The 15,061-nt window shown below is 34.8% G+C and overlaps 1 protein-coding gene across 2 annotated transcripts in view; it reads right to left on the reverse strand.

The window, feature by feature from the left end:
* Positions 1-13,562, reverse strand: part of PTPRD (protein tyrosine phosphatase, receptor type, D) — a 290,979-nt gene extending 277,417 nt beyond the window's left edge. For both annotated transcript variants that reach the window (XM_010586057.1, XM_010586056.1), the window contains exon 1: positions 13,478-13,562. In XM_010586057.1, the coding sequence (XP_010584359.1) occupies positions 13,478-13,562 (85 nt within the window). The remainder of the gene's footprint in view (positions 1-13,477) is intronic.
* Between the last annotated feature and the right edge of the window lie 1,499 nt (positions 13,563-15,061).

Consider the following 15,061-nt stretch of genomic DNA (forward strand, 5'->3'; position numbering starts at 1 on the left):
AAATTTACCTGTAATGTCCAAATATACCAGTTAAGGTAAAGAACTACAAATAAGGATTATTAATCTACCTCTTAAAAGTTAGCTTCACACAGGATACCAGGGTGACACTTGTGAAAACAGTTAAGAAAATAAACCCTCTTCCTTTGAATCTGACACTCTCAGTATAGACTATTCTCTTCCCTACAGTCAGATGCCTAACAAATATAAATTTTGAGGCTGATCTATGCACAAGAGATAGCAGTCCTTTCTGTTTTACAATATCCACAGCTCAGGCAGAACAGTTCTGATGATTTGCAGTTGCAGTTTATCACCTAAGAAGTAAATAGTAATGCAGCTAATAAGAAAATAGTAATATATAATTAGAAGAATTGTCTTGTTGAGATGAGGAAGATTGTAAGGGCCACAGATTGGGCCCAAAATCTAAAAATTGAGAGGTTAGATTTGGTCCTCTGACATTAGAGACCCCTTTTTTATCCTCACTGATCCTTCAAAATGCTTTCTTTGTAAAATGGAAAGACATGACAGATCTATTAACATCAAAGAAATCCAAACTCTTGATCTTCAGGCTCTGAGAATAATGCATCTTTCCTCCAAGGTTAAAGAGGGAAGAGTAAAACACAGAGCCATCCACTCATAGATAAGGAAAAAAAAAAAAACATTAAAAAAATCAAATGCTAAAGACTTGGCAGATCTGCTCAATAGGAGAAATGAACGTTTATTAACAAAGGCCCCGATAAATTCTCAGTCAAAGAAGTGCAGATATTAGAGAGAAAACCATACAGAACTACTGGTCTATACATCTGAAGAGGAAAGAAGGTTTGGTGCATTCCAGACAAAAGGTGGATTTTTATGACTATTGAAAACGTAAACAAATCAAGGCATCTTGTTGCAGTTGGGTATCTGAGAATAATTTGGCTAGGAAGATCTAATATTTTCATATAAATAAAATCTACAAGTTTTATCCACATATTCCAACTTCTGTATTTCAAAATCAGAAAACAAATTCATGGCCAAATTTAGTTAAAAGTCCTCTCTAGTCTCCATTCACATATTCATATTTATTCAGAAGGAAGAAAGAAGCAGAAAATTGAAATAGCACTAGAAATGCATTTATTAGTTTTTAGCAATACCTGTAAGTTATATAGCCACGAGAAGAAATGTTCCTTTTTTTTCTTTTCACCCTAGGCTTGATACAGAAAAAATTCCAGAAAGATTCAAGGATAACGTTTATGCAGAATTTAGTTGTCGTTTAACTGTCTATACATACCCTATCATTTATCTAAACTGAGATCAATCATGAATTGTCACAGATACTCAGCAGCTTCTCTCAAGATATCAAATGATCTCCTGCGCTGTGTACGTACTGAGCTACTGTCAAACAGTGTACAGCTGAGAAAATTTTTCTAAAAACTTTCTGCCATGGGAAAATCCCACACATTTTTCATGTAAATCTAAAGCTATTTTTAACATACTCATGTAATCCACATCATTATACTTATGAATCTCCAAAGCACTTCATTTCACTGTACTATTTTCAGAAGTCTATAATTCATGAGTAAAAAACAACATTGAGCTGCTAAGTGGAATGCAAATCATCAATCTAAGAGAATCATGTTCAGTTAACAAAGGGGGAATGAGTAGAAATAAAACTTAAAAAAAAACAGTTTCTATCTAGACTGGAGGTATTTGTAAAAAGTTATTAATAATACCTTCTCAACAGCGTAATAAGAAGCAACTAATTTTGTATGAATTAATACGTTCTAAAATAATGTGTTAGAATTTATAAGGTTCAACAAAACTTCAGACATTAGAAGCAAGCAGGCATGCCTACATGATATAACCAACTTTTACAAAATTGGAACAATGGAATTTGTGATTTTAGATCTGCATTAATAAAATAGTATACATTGCTGCAGTTCCTGATATGGGAAACTGATAAAAATCTTATTTCATTAATGTCAGAATACAATATAAAGGGTCAACAGCCAAACAAACATTTATCACCAAAGTTGATCACAAGAAGGCATTTGTTTCAAGCAGCTAGTGCATGTTAATTAAGTAGCCATTGACTAAAAGCATTTATTGAGGTTTCTAAAAGGGATAGTATAACTACATTTTTATTTCATACCGTACTTAAAATCTGAATATGCCTTTAATAACAAATTGATCTTTAATTAATGCATTGCCAAATTATTTTAAGGGAATCTAAATTAATACCTTGTGAGACATTCAATTTGAAAAGGAACTATATACCATTTATAAGAAAATCCTTATCCACTTGATCTGAAAAGCTGGATTTAAGAGCAGATACAATGTCATCTTCCTAAGATGCTGCAGGATCTTTGAGTCACAATTTAACTCTATTTTTTTTTTATAATGTATACATCTTTAGATGCTACAACCTTTAAGTCACTTTCATCAGACCATAGATATTGAAAAAGGTCAGTGGACATGTTACACTTCTTCATATGAACAGTATGTCTGACGATGAAAGATTATTAAAAAAAAAAGAAAAAAGGTAACTAGGATTTTACACTAATGTACTTCGCCTGTGAACTGTAAAGCATCAGAAGGCATCCTGTAAAATAATCTTCACGTCTCCTGCCTCACAGCAACATATACACACATTGCCACACAGCTCGCATACATGTAAGCTCCGTCATCTGTAACAGTAATATTGTAATTTTCCAAAATTATAAAATGCAATTGCTTAAATGCTTGCCATTGCTTTTCATTTTGCTTACTAGTTTCAATTATATCAACAGTGTGATACAAGAATGTCCAAATCAACTTTTCTGGAAAAGATACAGTGGTGAATAAACAGTGGGAACAATGCTGATTGAAAATGTAAGTATTTCTGAATGCAAGACAACAGATTGGGTCACACCAAGTCTGTGTAGGCTGCTAGCATGTCTCCAGCAGTGTCAAGAGAAGGTGCTATCTGGGCACATTAGCCTGGGCAGTCTTTGAGGTCCATTTACTTCATACTCCTAAAGACATTAAAGGTGGCATTCCTGCTTGCTCTTTTGGTACTAATTTATGGACGTCCTGTACATGAATTTTTGAAGTTCTTCTTTGAAACTACTGGTATTGTATGCCTCCACAAAAACATGCAGTAAATTCCATCTTTTATCTGCTTTTAATCAGTCTTCTACTAACTTCCTGAAACACCACAGTTCTATTATTATGGGGTTGGTGGATATCCATTCTGCTCTCACTTTATCCGCTACCCCCATAATTTTGCAGAACTCAGCCATAATCCCCACACCCATCTCTGCCATCTCTTCTCACATGGCAGCTTTCCATCCTCTGGACCATTTTAGCTGCCACTGTCTGCACTTTACCTAACTCGGTTGTTTCTTCTTGAGATATGTATATCAGACTGTATTCTATTATGCAAGATGTGGGTGCACTAAGATTTGTACCATATCCAATCATCTCCTCCTTTCTTTTATTTCCTCAGGTAGAATTATTCATGGATTTAAAACTAGTTCTGTCTTTTACATTAAAAAAAGACAAATGGATTCTCCTTGTCCCTTTTATACTGAGTCTAGCATCTTGTTTAGTGTTTATAAAATGCATCAAATATTAACCTGAGAATATTCAGATATATAGTAGCAAACTGCCATTTAAGCAGTCTGTTCCAATAGTTATAATGTAATTGTTCAGAATTAGCTAGCAGATTATTGTTAAATTCTCCTCAAACTGATTAAGCGAAATTCTCTACTGCAATTTCTATCTCCTCTACAAGAAAATCTGTATACATCAGCTGAAATAAGCCTTCAGTAATCTTTTTTAACAAACAAAATTAACTTATTACCAAAGATGATAAAGCATTTTCCCAGTTCAAATCTATGTTTTTCTCTTCCCTGCACTTCGTCCAGTTTGTCAACACACTTTTTAGAATGGGAAAACAAGACTAGATTTGCACTGCATTGTTAGCCTCACTAGGCCTATATATGCAGGGTTAATTTGCCTTTCTACTCCCATTCATTCTACCCTTGCTTTTCAATCAAAAGATGTTAGACACTACTGCCTCATCTTAACACAATAAATTTTCAGTTTATTTTCAAAATCATTACATTTAAAGATACTACTCTCTATTCTGGACTGTATTTTTCATTTTTAGCTGTTTGGCCTTGCATTTGTTGCAGTTAAAATGTGTGCTGTTTCACTAGAACATGAGACCAAATGACTATTTCTCTCTCCAATCCAGCTATCACCTGCCAATGTTCTCAACAGTTATTTTATAGATTTTTCTAAAGCATATGTGAAATTCTTGGAGGAAAAAAATGACCCAGGTGGAACTCTCCTGGAAATGCCTATATATAATTAACCCTCACTGCCAAAATAAATTTAATATCACTTTCCCTTGTTGTTCTTTCTCCTTCTTCAAATCTGCATGTTCAAAAAAAAAAAAATCAAAAGTAGTGGAGCCAACCTTCCGTCCATATGCTGCTACTGAAGGGGAAAGCACAGAGAGCTTGAAAAATACACAGTAATTTAAAAATTGCCTTCTTAAGCACAAACACTCTATCCAGTTAAGTTTCATAGACACACTTGGTTGAAGAATTTATATACCAATAGAATTAATTTTAAACTTCTATGGAACTCTCTTCCGAACAACAGCCTTACTGGGAAAAGGCTCTCAAAATTTCTTTTTAGCAAGGAACTTGAAAATGTGGTATGCATTGTGAAATTCTGTTATCTGCTATAACTTTGCACAGGAAGACCACGTCCAAAGTGCTGTTTACAATCATGCCCCAGAATTTCTTGTAAACTGGAATGATCATTTGCCACATATCTGCATTCACATTGTATGAGTAATTTCAAGTTTGAATTGTCTTTTATCAGTATATTCTCTTCAATTATACATGAACTCTTTACTCATCAACTGATATTATAATTTTGCACTCATTTTTCTCCTAACATGTACATTACAGTCTTGTATAATTCAGTGAAAGTCACGGTAGAAATTTATACACAACTTTATGTTTAAACCTCTTTTATAGCAATTTAAAGTCAAGATGTAACTATATTCTTCACATTGCTACCTTTAGCAGAAGGAAGCAGTCAAATTAATTTAGTTCGTACCACCAAAAATTCATTAAAAAAATGTACATATTCTCAAAACTTTGAAAGGATTAAATTAAAAATTATTTGCCTAACTGTTTTGAATAAATACAGCTTCAAGCAGACACTATTAAAGATAGAAAGATCCTATACATCAGTAATTTGTGGAGGAGTTCGTTTCCTGAAAGATAGGGTGGAAATAAAAGTGAATGGTGATATTCCTGTGTATTTTCAGATTTTTATAATTTGCTAAAGCTGTTGTCAGAAGTTCACTGCTGCAACAGATGCTGCTACTCAAAATTTTATCTCCATTTCAGCCACTGAGGGTTAAAACTCAGATAAGGAGTGAAAATATTGTAAACCACCACAGCAGTTGTTGTGCTGTGTGAATATAACTTAAAAAAATCTAAAATTTCTATATTGTTCTTTCTCCTTTCTTTTTCCCTAAGAATTGCTCCTATATTAAGACTATGATACGTACTTTTAGTAAATGTTTAAAGTATACAGACATGTTCTTAAGCAATCTAGCAAACACAGACACGTTGAAATTCCCTGCCAGTTCTGACAAGAGAATATTAATGACCCACATTCCTTTATCTGCCAGCGGTCATTACTAATGCTGCAGCGAATTGCATACAGTGAGATAGTTACCCATACTGAAGTTTCTCCAGAAACATTTTCTGTTAACAGTTGACATTCATCTAAAGAATGTGGTTTTGTCCAACTCTGTTGGGCCATTAAAATACACCTCCCTTATCTAGATTTCTTGGTGTCTGGGAATACTGGAGACCCTGGATTTCAGGACTCTAGTTTTATATATGCTCCAGGAAATCCAAAAGATGTAGGGCTTTCATGCTTGGAGAGACTTCACTGCCTCTACAGTCAGCCAGAGGCAATGTTGCCAGGGCTTAAAGGCTTCTCAAAACTCCAGAGCTTGCAATTCAGCTCTGTTCAGTGCTCTGCTTTTGGGAGGTAGGGGCTTGCAACTACCTAAATTAACAGCAGTTGTGAAACAGACATGGAAGCAATCCTCAAAGTTGCAGAGATAAACTTACAAAAATGTTCAGGAGAACCATTCTCCTGAACTCAGTTTATTCTATAGTTCAAAGCCCTGGTAAACTACAATTAAATCTAAGTTTTTAATTCACGTTTTACAAAATACATACATATCTTTTGTTCACATGAAATTTTAAAATGTTTTGTATGTACAGATTTAGAGATAACCCAAACACCTTCTTAAATATTATGTGAATTGGAAAACTATATTCCTCAAGCAGCTCTCAATTTTGCTGTTAATACTTGATAATTTAAAGCAAGTTAAACAGATATGGTGGTATTTATGGCTACTCTTGGAATAAAATTATTCAAATTTGCTTTAATGTAAGGACTTGAAAAATAAGGTTTGGATAAATTCTGGTTTATGCAAACAGCCATATTATCTGTAATTTCTGTGACTAAGTCAGTGTGTTTGGAATTATCACATAATGTTTTCACTTCCCCTGATTCTCCATCTCAACTATCACATATATTCTAAAGCCTTCACTTTGCTGCAGAGCAAAATGAATACATCTAGAATGGTTTGGTATAACTAGCTGTCCCACTTTTCTCTAAGACTAAAACTTTTGAGAACTGATGGTTGATTAACTTGACATATTTTAACATCACATTTAACAAGTGCAATGTAAAATTACTCTCGCAATGCTATATACCAATTTTCATAAAATCAGCTGGAAAATATCCTAGGGTCGAACTGTAGAGAGCACATATAAAAATTCCTGAAAAAAGAATATAAAACAAAATTGAAAGCTATTTTTTTCAGAAAAGGCAGTCCATGTTTCTTGCATACATCATCATTATTAAAAGAAAGAGCAATGTAAACAAAGGGCTGTATCTTACACAAAATGGATGCTATCAGGACTAAGATATCAAGATAGCTAACACTGAAAAAATTACCAATAAAGAATACAAAGATTTTATCTTTGGATTTTACAGTTCTTGCTACTGCCCATAATTGAAAGCAGTAATTGAAATAATCTCTTTAAAGGTGTCAGAGTTTAAATCTAAATCTAATATGACAGAAATTTAGTCCTAGTTACCAAAGGCACACATACAAAAAAATAAATCATTTCTATGTTGGGCTTGCCTGCACATAGTCCTTATGAACCTATTCTGCAATAGGCATTTTTTTTAGTGTAAACCATGTATGCCTAGTTGCAAGAGTTACTGTAAGATAATTACTTTCTATAAGATAATTGCTTTGGAAGATCTATTTAGGTTAGTTTAGTATTGTAGACAAGTGCTTAGAAAAAACATCTTGATGTGGACTGCATGAATGTGTTTCATCTTGTTGAAAAACAATGAAAAACTTTAAAGGGGAAGAATGGTACTAACAGGGAAAAAAAGCAGGTGTTCTTTAAAAAAAAAAAACAAAGGAAGCAAATGGAACAAGAAGAAAGACAGAAAATAGCCATCTTATGTTTCTGATTTCACCAATACTAAACTACCATCTTTAGATCCTATTTAAACAAGAATTTGTCTCAATCACCCCAACATTTGTTAAAAGTAATCACTGTCCTGTCAGCACTAAGTTTTAGCCCTTCCTGATCCTGGTCTAGAGAAGATCATGAAGACTTGTCTGTTAGACAGCATGATGCTAGCTGACATATAAGCCTCAGGAGCCAGAGAGTAAACTAAACATTATTCATATTTCAATCAATAGGGAATGCAAGCAATTTACAATAAATGTATTGTTTATGGTTAGTATTTCTATTTGCCTTTTTACAGGCAGCTGCAACCACTTCTACTGAATGAAGAAAGAATTGTGGCTTCTCTTCTAAAACAGCATCTCAAAAGAAGCAGCAAAAGAAAAATGTCAGAGCAGAAGCTATGTAACCAAGAATGAAGCAAAAGAATTAAACAGACAAAATTACTGGAATGCAGCAGAGAATTTGGAAGTGCTAATGATCAGGCCTTTCTCAGGGCAGAGAAGGACCAAGATGTGTGTTGAAAATCAATTTAACTACTAAAAAGCAGAATGCAGAATATCTGCAGAAAATTATTTGATTCTATTAATACAAACTGAACTCCTGAATTTCAAAAACTAGGATACTAGGAAAGACCAGGAATAACCATTTTAAAAGCATTTTAGATTTTATATATTTCTTTGATCTTAGTGATTAACTTGACAACTCATCATTACAGAGGTCAGAAAGAGATGATAGGATACCATATTCTATAGTTTAAAAAGAAATCTGTTACATAAGAGTCTCTGAAACATACATGCTTCTTGTTATCAAACAGATGAACATGCAGAAAGCTTCTAGGTAGATAGTACTCTGCCAGTTCATTTAGAAAACATGAAAAAAACAGTACTTTTCTTATGACAAACAATGTGATATTACCAATTTTTCAGTAGATGTAGAGAAGTACTGCCTCAACACAGTTGCCATCTACACCATTGAGAACAAGGCAGATAATGATAAACACTGTGAACTAGCAGATTGTCCTTCTACAAACAAGGCTAAACAAACATCTTTCCTCAGTGAATTCTGTAACATCCTCTCATAGTGTGCACAGAAGCTACAAATACTAAATATAAATGGAGGCAAGTAAAAAAAAAAAAAATCAAGATTTTTCACTTCTTATACTTACAAGTAACACTTAATTTTACTAACAATAAAAGGCAAAAGAGCAAAGGCAATTTTGCCACCTTTCAATTTCGCTTACTTTGCTCAGTCACGCATTAAACTTAGTTTCTGGATTAACAGAATCAGATCTTGGTTGCATACATAAGGGGCATGGTGCACTCATCCAATCCACCAGGGAAGGTTTTTTGGCATTTCCATCGTGTATCCTTTTGAGAGGCGGCCACAGGAGAGTTCATCAGCCCATGCCAACATATTGGGGTCTTTCACAATGATGGAGAGAAACAAAGATGTCTCATTCCCTCCCTCAGCTGTGAGGGTAGTATGTAAAGAGAAAAGAAGTACTAAGGACTGCCATTGGGAACCTCTTCAAAAGCATGAAGCGGGCTTACTACTTGGATCCCACTAACAGTGATTTCATAGTGAGATCAGAAAAGTATGAGTTCCTTATCCAGTTGCAATTACTCTGGAAAGAATACAATACAGCGGTAATGTCAGGATATATCTTCTTTTCTGTAGTACCTTGGTGCTAGCAACAGAAAAATGATGAATAAAAAAAGAAGGCATGTCCTTTCCATGGTGACAGAGAAAAAAAAAGACAAAAATTTTGTCCCCTTTATGTCACCTTCTGTGTCCTTTCCCCACTAAAAGGAAATAACATAGTCCCGCCAACTGTTTGTGAAGAAGTTCAAGAGCCCTGGACAACAGTAGGATCTGTGACCCTTTTACAAAGAGCTGTACAAACCGGAGCAGTAACTGCAAGAATGGAGGGCAGACCAATTCCAGCACAGCAGGAGCTTTTCTTCAAGTCCTCAAGAAATCCAGGAGAAGAGCTAATCATGCAAGAAGAAGACACATCTTTCTGTGTCTCTGCACACAGAAGGCTCACTGATCCTGTGCTATCTCTCACCCAGCCTATAAAATAATGTCGGTGGAAATTCAGCGCATCTTTGAAATAAACAAAGTACAGTGTGAAAAGTAAAATGTTACTATGACTCTTAAAGAGCTCCTCTTTTAGATTGATAAAAAAGAAAAACATTAATTTACAACTCACAGCATTAAGGCAGTATTATGTGGAGCCATATAAACACATATATGGCACACAATGTATTTCATACCATATAATGTATACCATTTGTATATATATATATAAATATTTATGGAATTTAAAAGCCTGTGCATATTAATTCCTTGATAATCGTAGTCTCTTTCTTTAATCTCATAGGTGAAGAGACAGACGAATATGCAGTATGGTTTTCAGCACTATATTGTAAAAGGAATGAAATCATTAAATCTGAGTAGAATACAGGAGACTTTGCATTGACATCTAGCTATCACAAGACTCTTTGGTTTGTGTTAGGTGTATCACAGTCTTTTAGCTAAAATTTAAACCAAGTCAGTGGAAGTGAACAAAATCTTGCATTAGATTTGTCTCTCTCCTTTCAAATCCAGTTCTTTCTATTATTCCTTGGAAAGAAAGGGAATGCAGGAAAGGTTGTAGGAAGCTGAAAAATCAGTTTCAACTGTAAAGTGCACCTTGTAAAAAAGGATTATGTTAATTTATACAAATTGTGGGCATTCGTACAACTTCTCAGTAGCACCTTTTATTAGGAATAAGCAGAAAATAAATGTAACTTCAAAAGAGAAGCCTCTTCCCCATAAAGTAAGAGCTAACCAGATTAGATGAAAGCCTGACTATTTAAAGTGACCATTTCATATTCACCTGGTACATCTAAGAGTTCACCCACTTCCTGCATTTCACAGTACCACTATCCAGACAGCAAAAACTCTTAACAACAAAAAAACAGGGAAGACCCACAGAAATAAAGCTTTCAAAATTCTAACAAGTCAACAGTATTTTTAAATGATCAGGTGAGAAACTGCACTTCTGTTCTTAGAAAGTTATATTGTCCAGCTCAATTCTCTCCTTAAGAAAATACAGAAACAGTAAAAGCAGAGATACCTAGTCTACCACTTCTCAGCATAATTGTCTGCTTTTTCTCTATTCTCGAATGTCTTAACAGAGACTCTGACCTAAAATCTTGACTAGTACATAGCACAAATGAGTTTGTCTTAAAGCATTTCTATTTCTTTTAAAGAAAAAAATATTTAATGAAATTACTATTACATTATAATTTAGTTCCAAAATTCTAGCAGTATTTCTCAACTTTTTCTTAGTTGAATCTTTCTCATCTTTTAACTTTTTTAAATCTTCCTATTTTTCTATTTGTAAGTATTTTTAAACTGTTATTTTCTTTCTCCTATTGGCTAATAATAAGATGCAATAGATACTAAGTAATAACCATAGATGATATTGCAACATTATAAATCCCTCCAAGAAGACATCCTAATATATCTTTGTTTAGCTACCCTCTATTCTTGTAACTCTGCCTAGTAATATCTACTAATTACATAGACAAATATACAAAATCATAAAGGATTAGTTTATGTGAGTTCATCTAGCACAAAACTCAGCTGATTTGTACATTTGTGAAAGATGATCAGTGGTATTTAGGGTGGGATGTTTCCAACTTACATTAACAGCGCTGCTAACATATTATCTACTAATATAACCACATGAAACTATTAATGATCACATAATATGACAGTATGGTATAAATCACTCTCTAAGGAATAGAAGAAAAGAAGTAATTAATCTGTTAGCTTGAGGAGACCTTTGCTTTGTTCTCTACTCAAGATAGTACACTAGTCCTGTAAAGAATATGATGATTAAGAATCTGTCTTTGAAATTACTACTTATCCAATATTAATTAGTATTAATATTTATTACTACATCATTTTTACTCTTTCTTAGTTTCTTTTAAGACTGCATCTTGTTGTCCAGGCAGGTTTCACTGAGAGTAACTCCCACAAAAAGATAATCTTTGTGCGTCTTACAACCTTTACTCTGCATGTGACGCTCCACAGATTCTAGCAACACCACAAAGTCCTCCTAGCCTTAGCCAGCAAAGGTTAATAGCCAACTTCTATTTTGTTTCATTTTTTTTTAAATAAATAGAAACATAAGTGGAATACAGCAGTTTTGGAAAACTGAATCTGAAAACTCCCTTAGAAAGTGTACTCAGGCACTAGCAAATTTTGAAGTAAACTCCAAGCTAACCTTCAAAAAAAACCATCCTCCTTCCCCACAGAGAAAAATGATGAAAGAGGGAACCTCCTGTTTAACATAACATGATTACAGAAACTCTATCTTTCTCTCACAAGTAAAGACTAACAAAGGAGTTTCTGAGGTTTGACTGTCTTTTCGCAAATTGATAACCGACTGGGGTTATCGAAACCAAAAAATCGTTCACTACTCGCCTACAGGAGGTTAGACATTCCATTATCTGAAGCAGAAAAGGTATACCAGTTTCTAAAAATCTTTGTTTGCTAAGCACAGAATTTACTTTTAAAATAAGTGGTATACTACAACTGCAGAAACATCCAACATATGGGCCCACTTCCCAATTAATTATTTGCTGGCTAAAGTGTTAAAATGTCCTTGGCTTCACCTTAGACACAAACATCCCAGCTGGTCATTATCTACCTGGAAAGGGGCCAAAGAATCTCAGCTGTCAGTACTCAACAAACATGTATGTTTTATCCTTTTTTTTTTGTTTATTTACTTCACTTTCATAGAACTACAGTCAAAAGAAGGAAGTCTTATTACACAAGGAAGTGGAAAGATTTTGTATCTCTTTTATTGTTGTAATTTAGTATACCTCGAGTGCAAGTGATAAGTGGAGTAATAAGGAACTCTTCAATATGTATTTACAGAGAACTGATTTATCCAACCTTACTGACACTGGTTTTGTTCTTCCGTGTTTCTACTTAATTCAACTGCTCCTTGGTTTTACACAGATGTATGAAAAACCATAGAAGTCTTTGAAAGTCAGAGCTGGAACAAAGTTACCGACTGGTGATGTATCTGCATGGACTCATGAAGATTCAATAGGAAAATATTCCTCAATCAAGTGAATGTTAACAGTCAGCTTGTAATAAACCTGCAGGTCAACAGGTGGAAAGCAAATGGCTTTTCTCATTTGCACATTACTTCTGTAAGAAGCCACAGGACAGCTGGGAGAAGTAACACATGTAAACAAGGCAGACCTAATGATTTCCTAATTCAAAAGAAGATATTATCTTCCCATTAATAGGTAAACTAATTGACCAAAATCCAACAGTTTCCCCTCAGTACAAGTAAACATAGGTGCCTTTCCTCACTGAATTGTCACACTTTTAGGCCAGCCACTAAGTTGTCAGTTCTGCTTGATTTGTTTGGATACTGTACTCTGTGACAGCTGTCGGAAATAATACATTAGAACAGCTGTTATGGTAGTTACAAAGAGCCTGGAATTTTAATTGGAGTGGATATTAATTGTTGGAGGGCAGTGTCTTTGTTTGTTTAAATGATGTTAAGAAAGAAATAGTCAAAGAATGACAGATGTCTTTAAGAGATTTGACCACTGTCTGGTAAGCAAGGTTGGTCTTTGTTTTGACTATGTAACTTTGTGGCAATGGTCTCCACCATCTGAGCAGCAGCCATTAGTTGCTTAAGAAACGGGGTATTAAGAAGAAAAATAGTAAGGAAGTTGCATAAATAAACCTTTTAAATTACTAGCTGTGATCTAGACAGGACCTCGCAGTGTTTTAAGAATTACTCAAAAGGAGACTCAATCTGAGACCCTTAGTAACCACCAGCTGGAAACAAAACTGTTCATCATGGCCAAGGCCTAAGCACAAATGAATAGTAAGCTTACTTTCAGCATCAGCATAGAGTAGCAAGCACAGGAGCACCACCATTGGCCTGGCTACGTGCATCATCTGACAGCTTGGCACCAGCATGCTTTTGCAGCCTTGCTCTCACTGGCTTAGAAGCCACTGTGAGTCTGTCTGGTCTGAAATTTCAGATGAAGTATTTTCAGAGCCTGTGGAACAGATAAGAAAAAGAGAAAAATACAGTTAGCAACAATAGGGCAGAAGTCTTCTCTTTTTTTCTAAGCATTCACAATTTGATACAAAACAATTAAAAAGACAAAAGGGTAAGGGAGAAAGAAAAGGAAACATGATTCTTTTCAGGCACTGGCATATACCAGAAGATTCAAGGTACCGTATATGTTAGCACTGTCCCAACATATTTCTCAGAGCACCTTTTTCTACCATAATCAAGCATCTGTCACACCCTGGATCTTTTGTTGTATTCAACAGCACCTTCTGAATCACAAGAGCTGTCATTGTTAATGAAGCATAATATAACACTGGAATAGTCATGTTGCAAGAAGGGAATCAAAGTGGATTCAATATCCAGAATAAAAAGTCCACTTGCAAGCAGCATACTGGGAGGTGATGCCCTGGCATCTGGCAAGAATAACACAGCAAAATCTGCTTCATGAGGTGTTCTTAAAGCTAGACATCAAATGTTAGCATACTGAATAGTTCAACAGCTCTCAACGGTTAAAATTCCTGTTGTGATTTCCTGACATATCTGAATTATGCCTAACAGAAAAACAGAAATCCAGCATTGAATAAAGGGCTGAGATTCCAATTCAATCTGTCTCATCTATTATGAAGCGTAATTTAATATGATATGCTGTGAGCACTGCAGTTCAAGTACCTGACTTAAAAAAGCGGGTTTTTTTCTTGCCCAAATTTACCACACCTGAGCAATAACAGAAATTAAGGAATATAAAAATATTTTTCCCTCTCATAAGAAATGCTAAAGATATCCCCAAATAGCCTGACGTTGTCACTAAAATAACATTGAAATTTACTGATGTACTGAATAACACTGCATCTCTTCCCTGATGGCCTGAGGTGTCATGGACCCACCCAGCCATAAATAATTCACCCTTATGTTGCCAATCCAGATCTACCTGAGCCACTTCAGCCTTAGCAGCCTTGTCTACCTGTTGGTTGTTTTTATGTTATTCAGTGGCCCAACTTAGGTACGTGACCATCTACATGACGAACTTTCACAACCAGGTTCTCTAGCTGGAGTTGAACCTACAATCTTCTGATTGCAGGGTCTGCAACATATAAACTTTGGCAAGTTTGATACTACCTTTTTCATTACTGCACGAGTGGTTTCCATGCAGTGAAGATAAAAACCAAAAGGGCAGAGAAAAAAATTATACTGATTACCATTCCACTACACACACCTTACAGATTTGTGGGTGGTATAAAGAGCCCATTTTACAGTGCAGTGCGATGCTCAAAGAATCTACTCAAGGAAGAAGACGTATGAGCAGCAGTTAGAAATCTATGGCTGTTACGAATCTCTTTTGTAAAACAATCTTTTCAATCTGCTACTGCCATCAAAAAAATTTGATGAAAATTTTCATGGG

This window comes from Haliaeetus leucocephalus, unplaced genomic scaffold (genome assembly GCF_000737465.1).
Source record: "Haliaeetus leucocephalus isolate CR32 unplaced genomic scaffold, Haliaeetus_leucocephalus-4.0 Scaffold139, whole genome shotgun sequence".
NCBI classification, from domain to species: Eukaryota; Metazoa; Chordata; class Aves; order Accipitriformes; family Accipitridae; genus Haliaeetus; species Haliaeetus leucocephalus.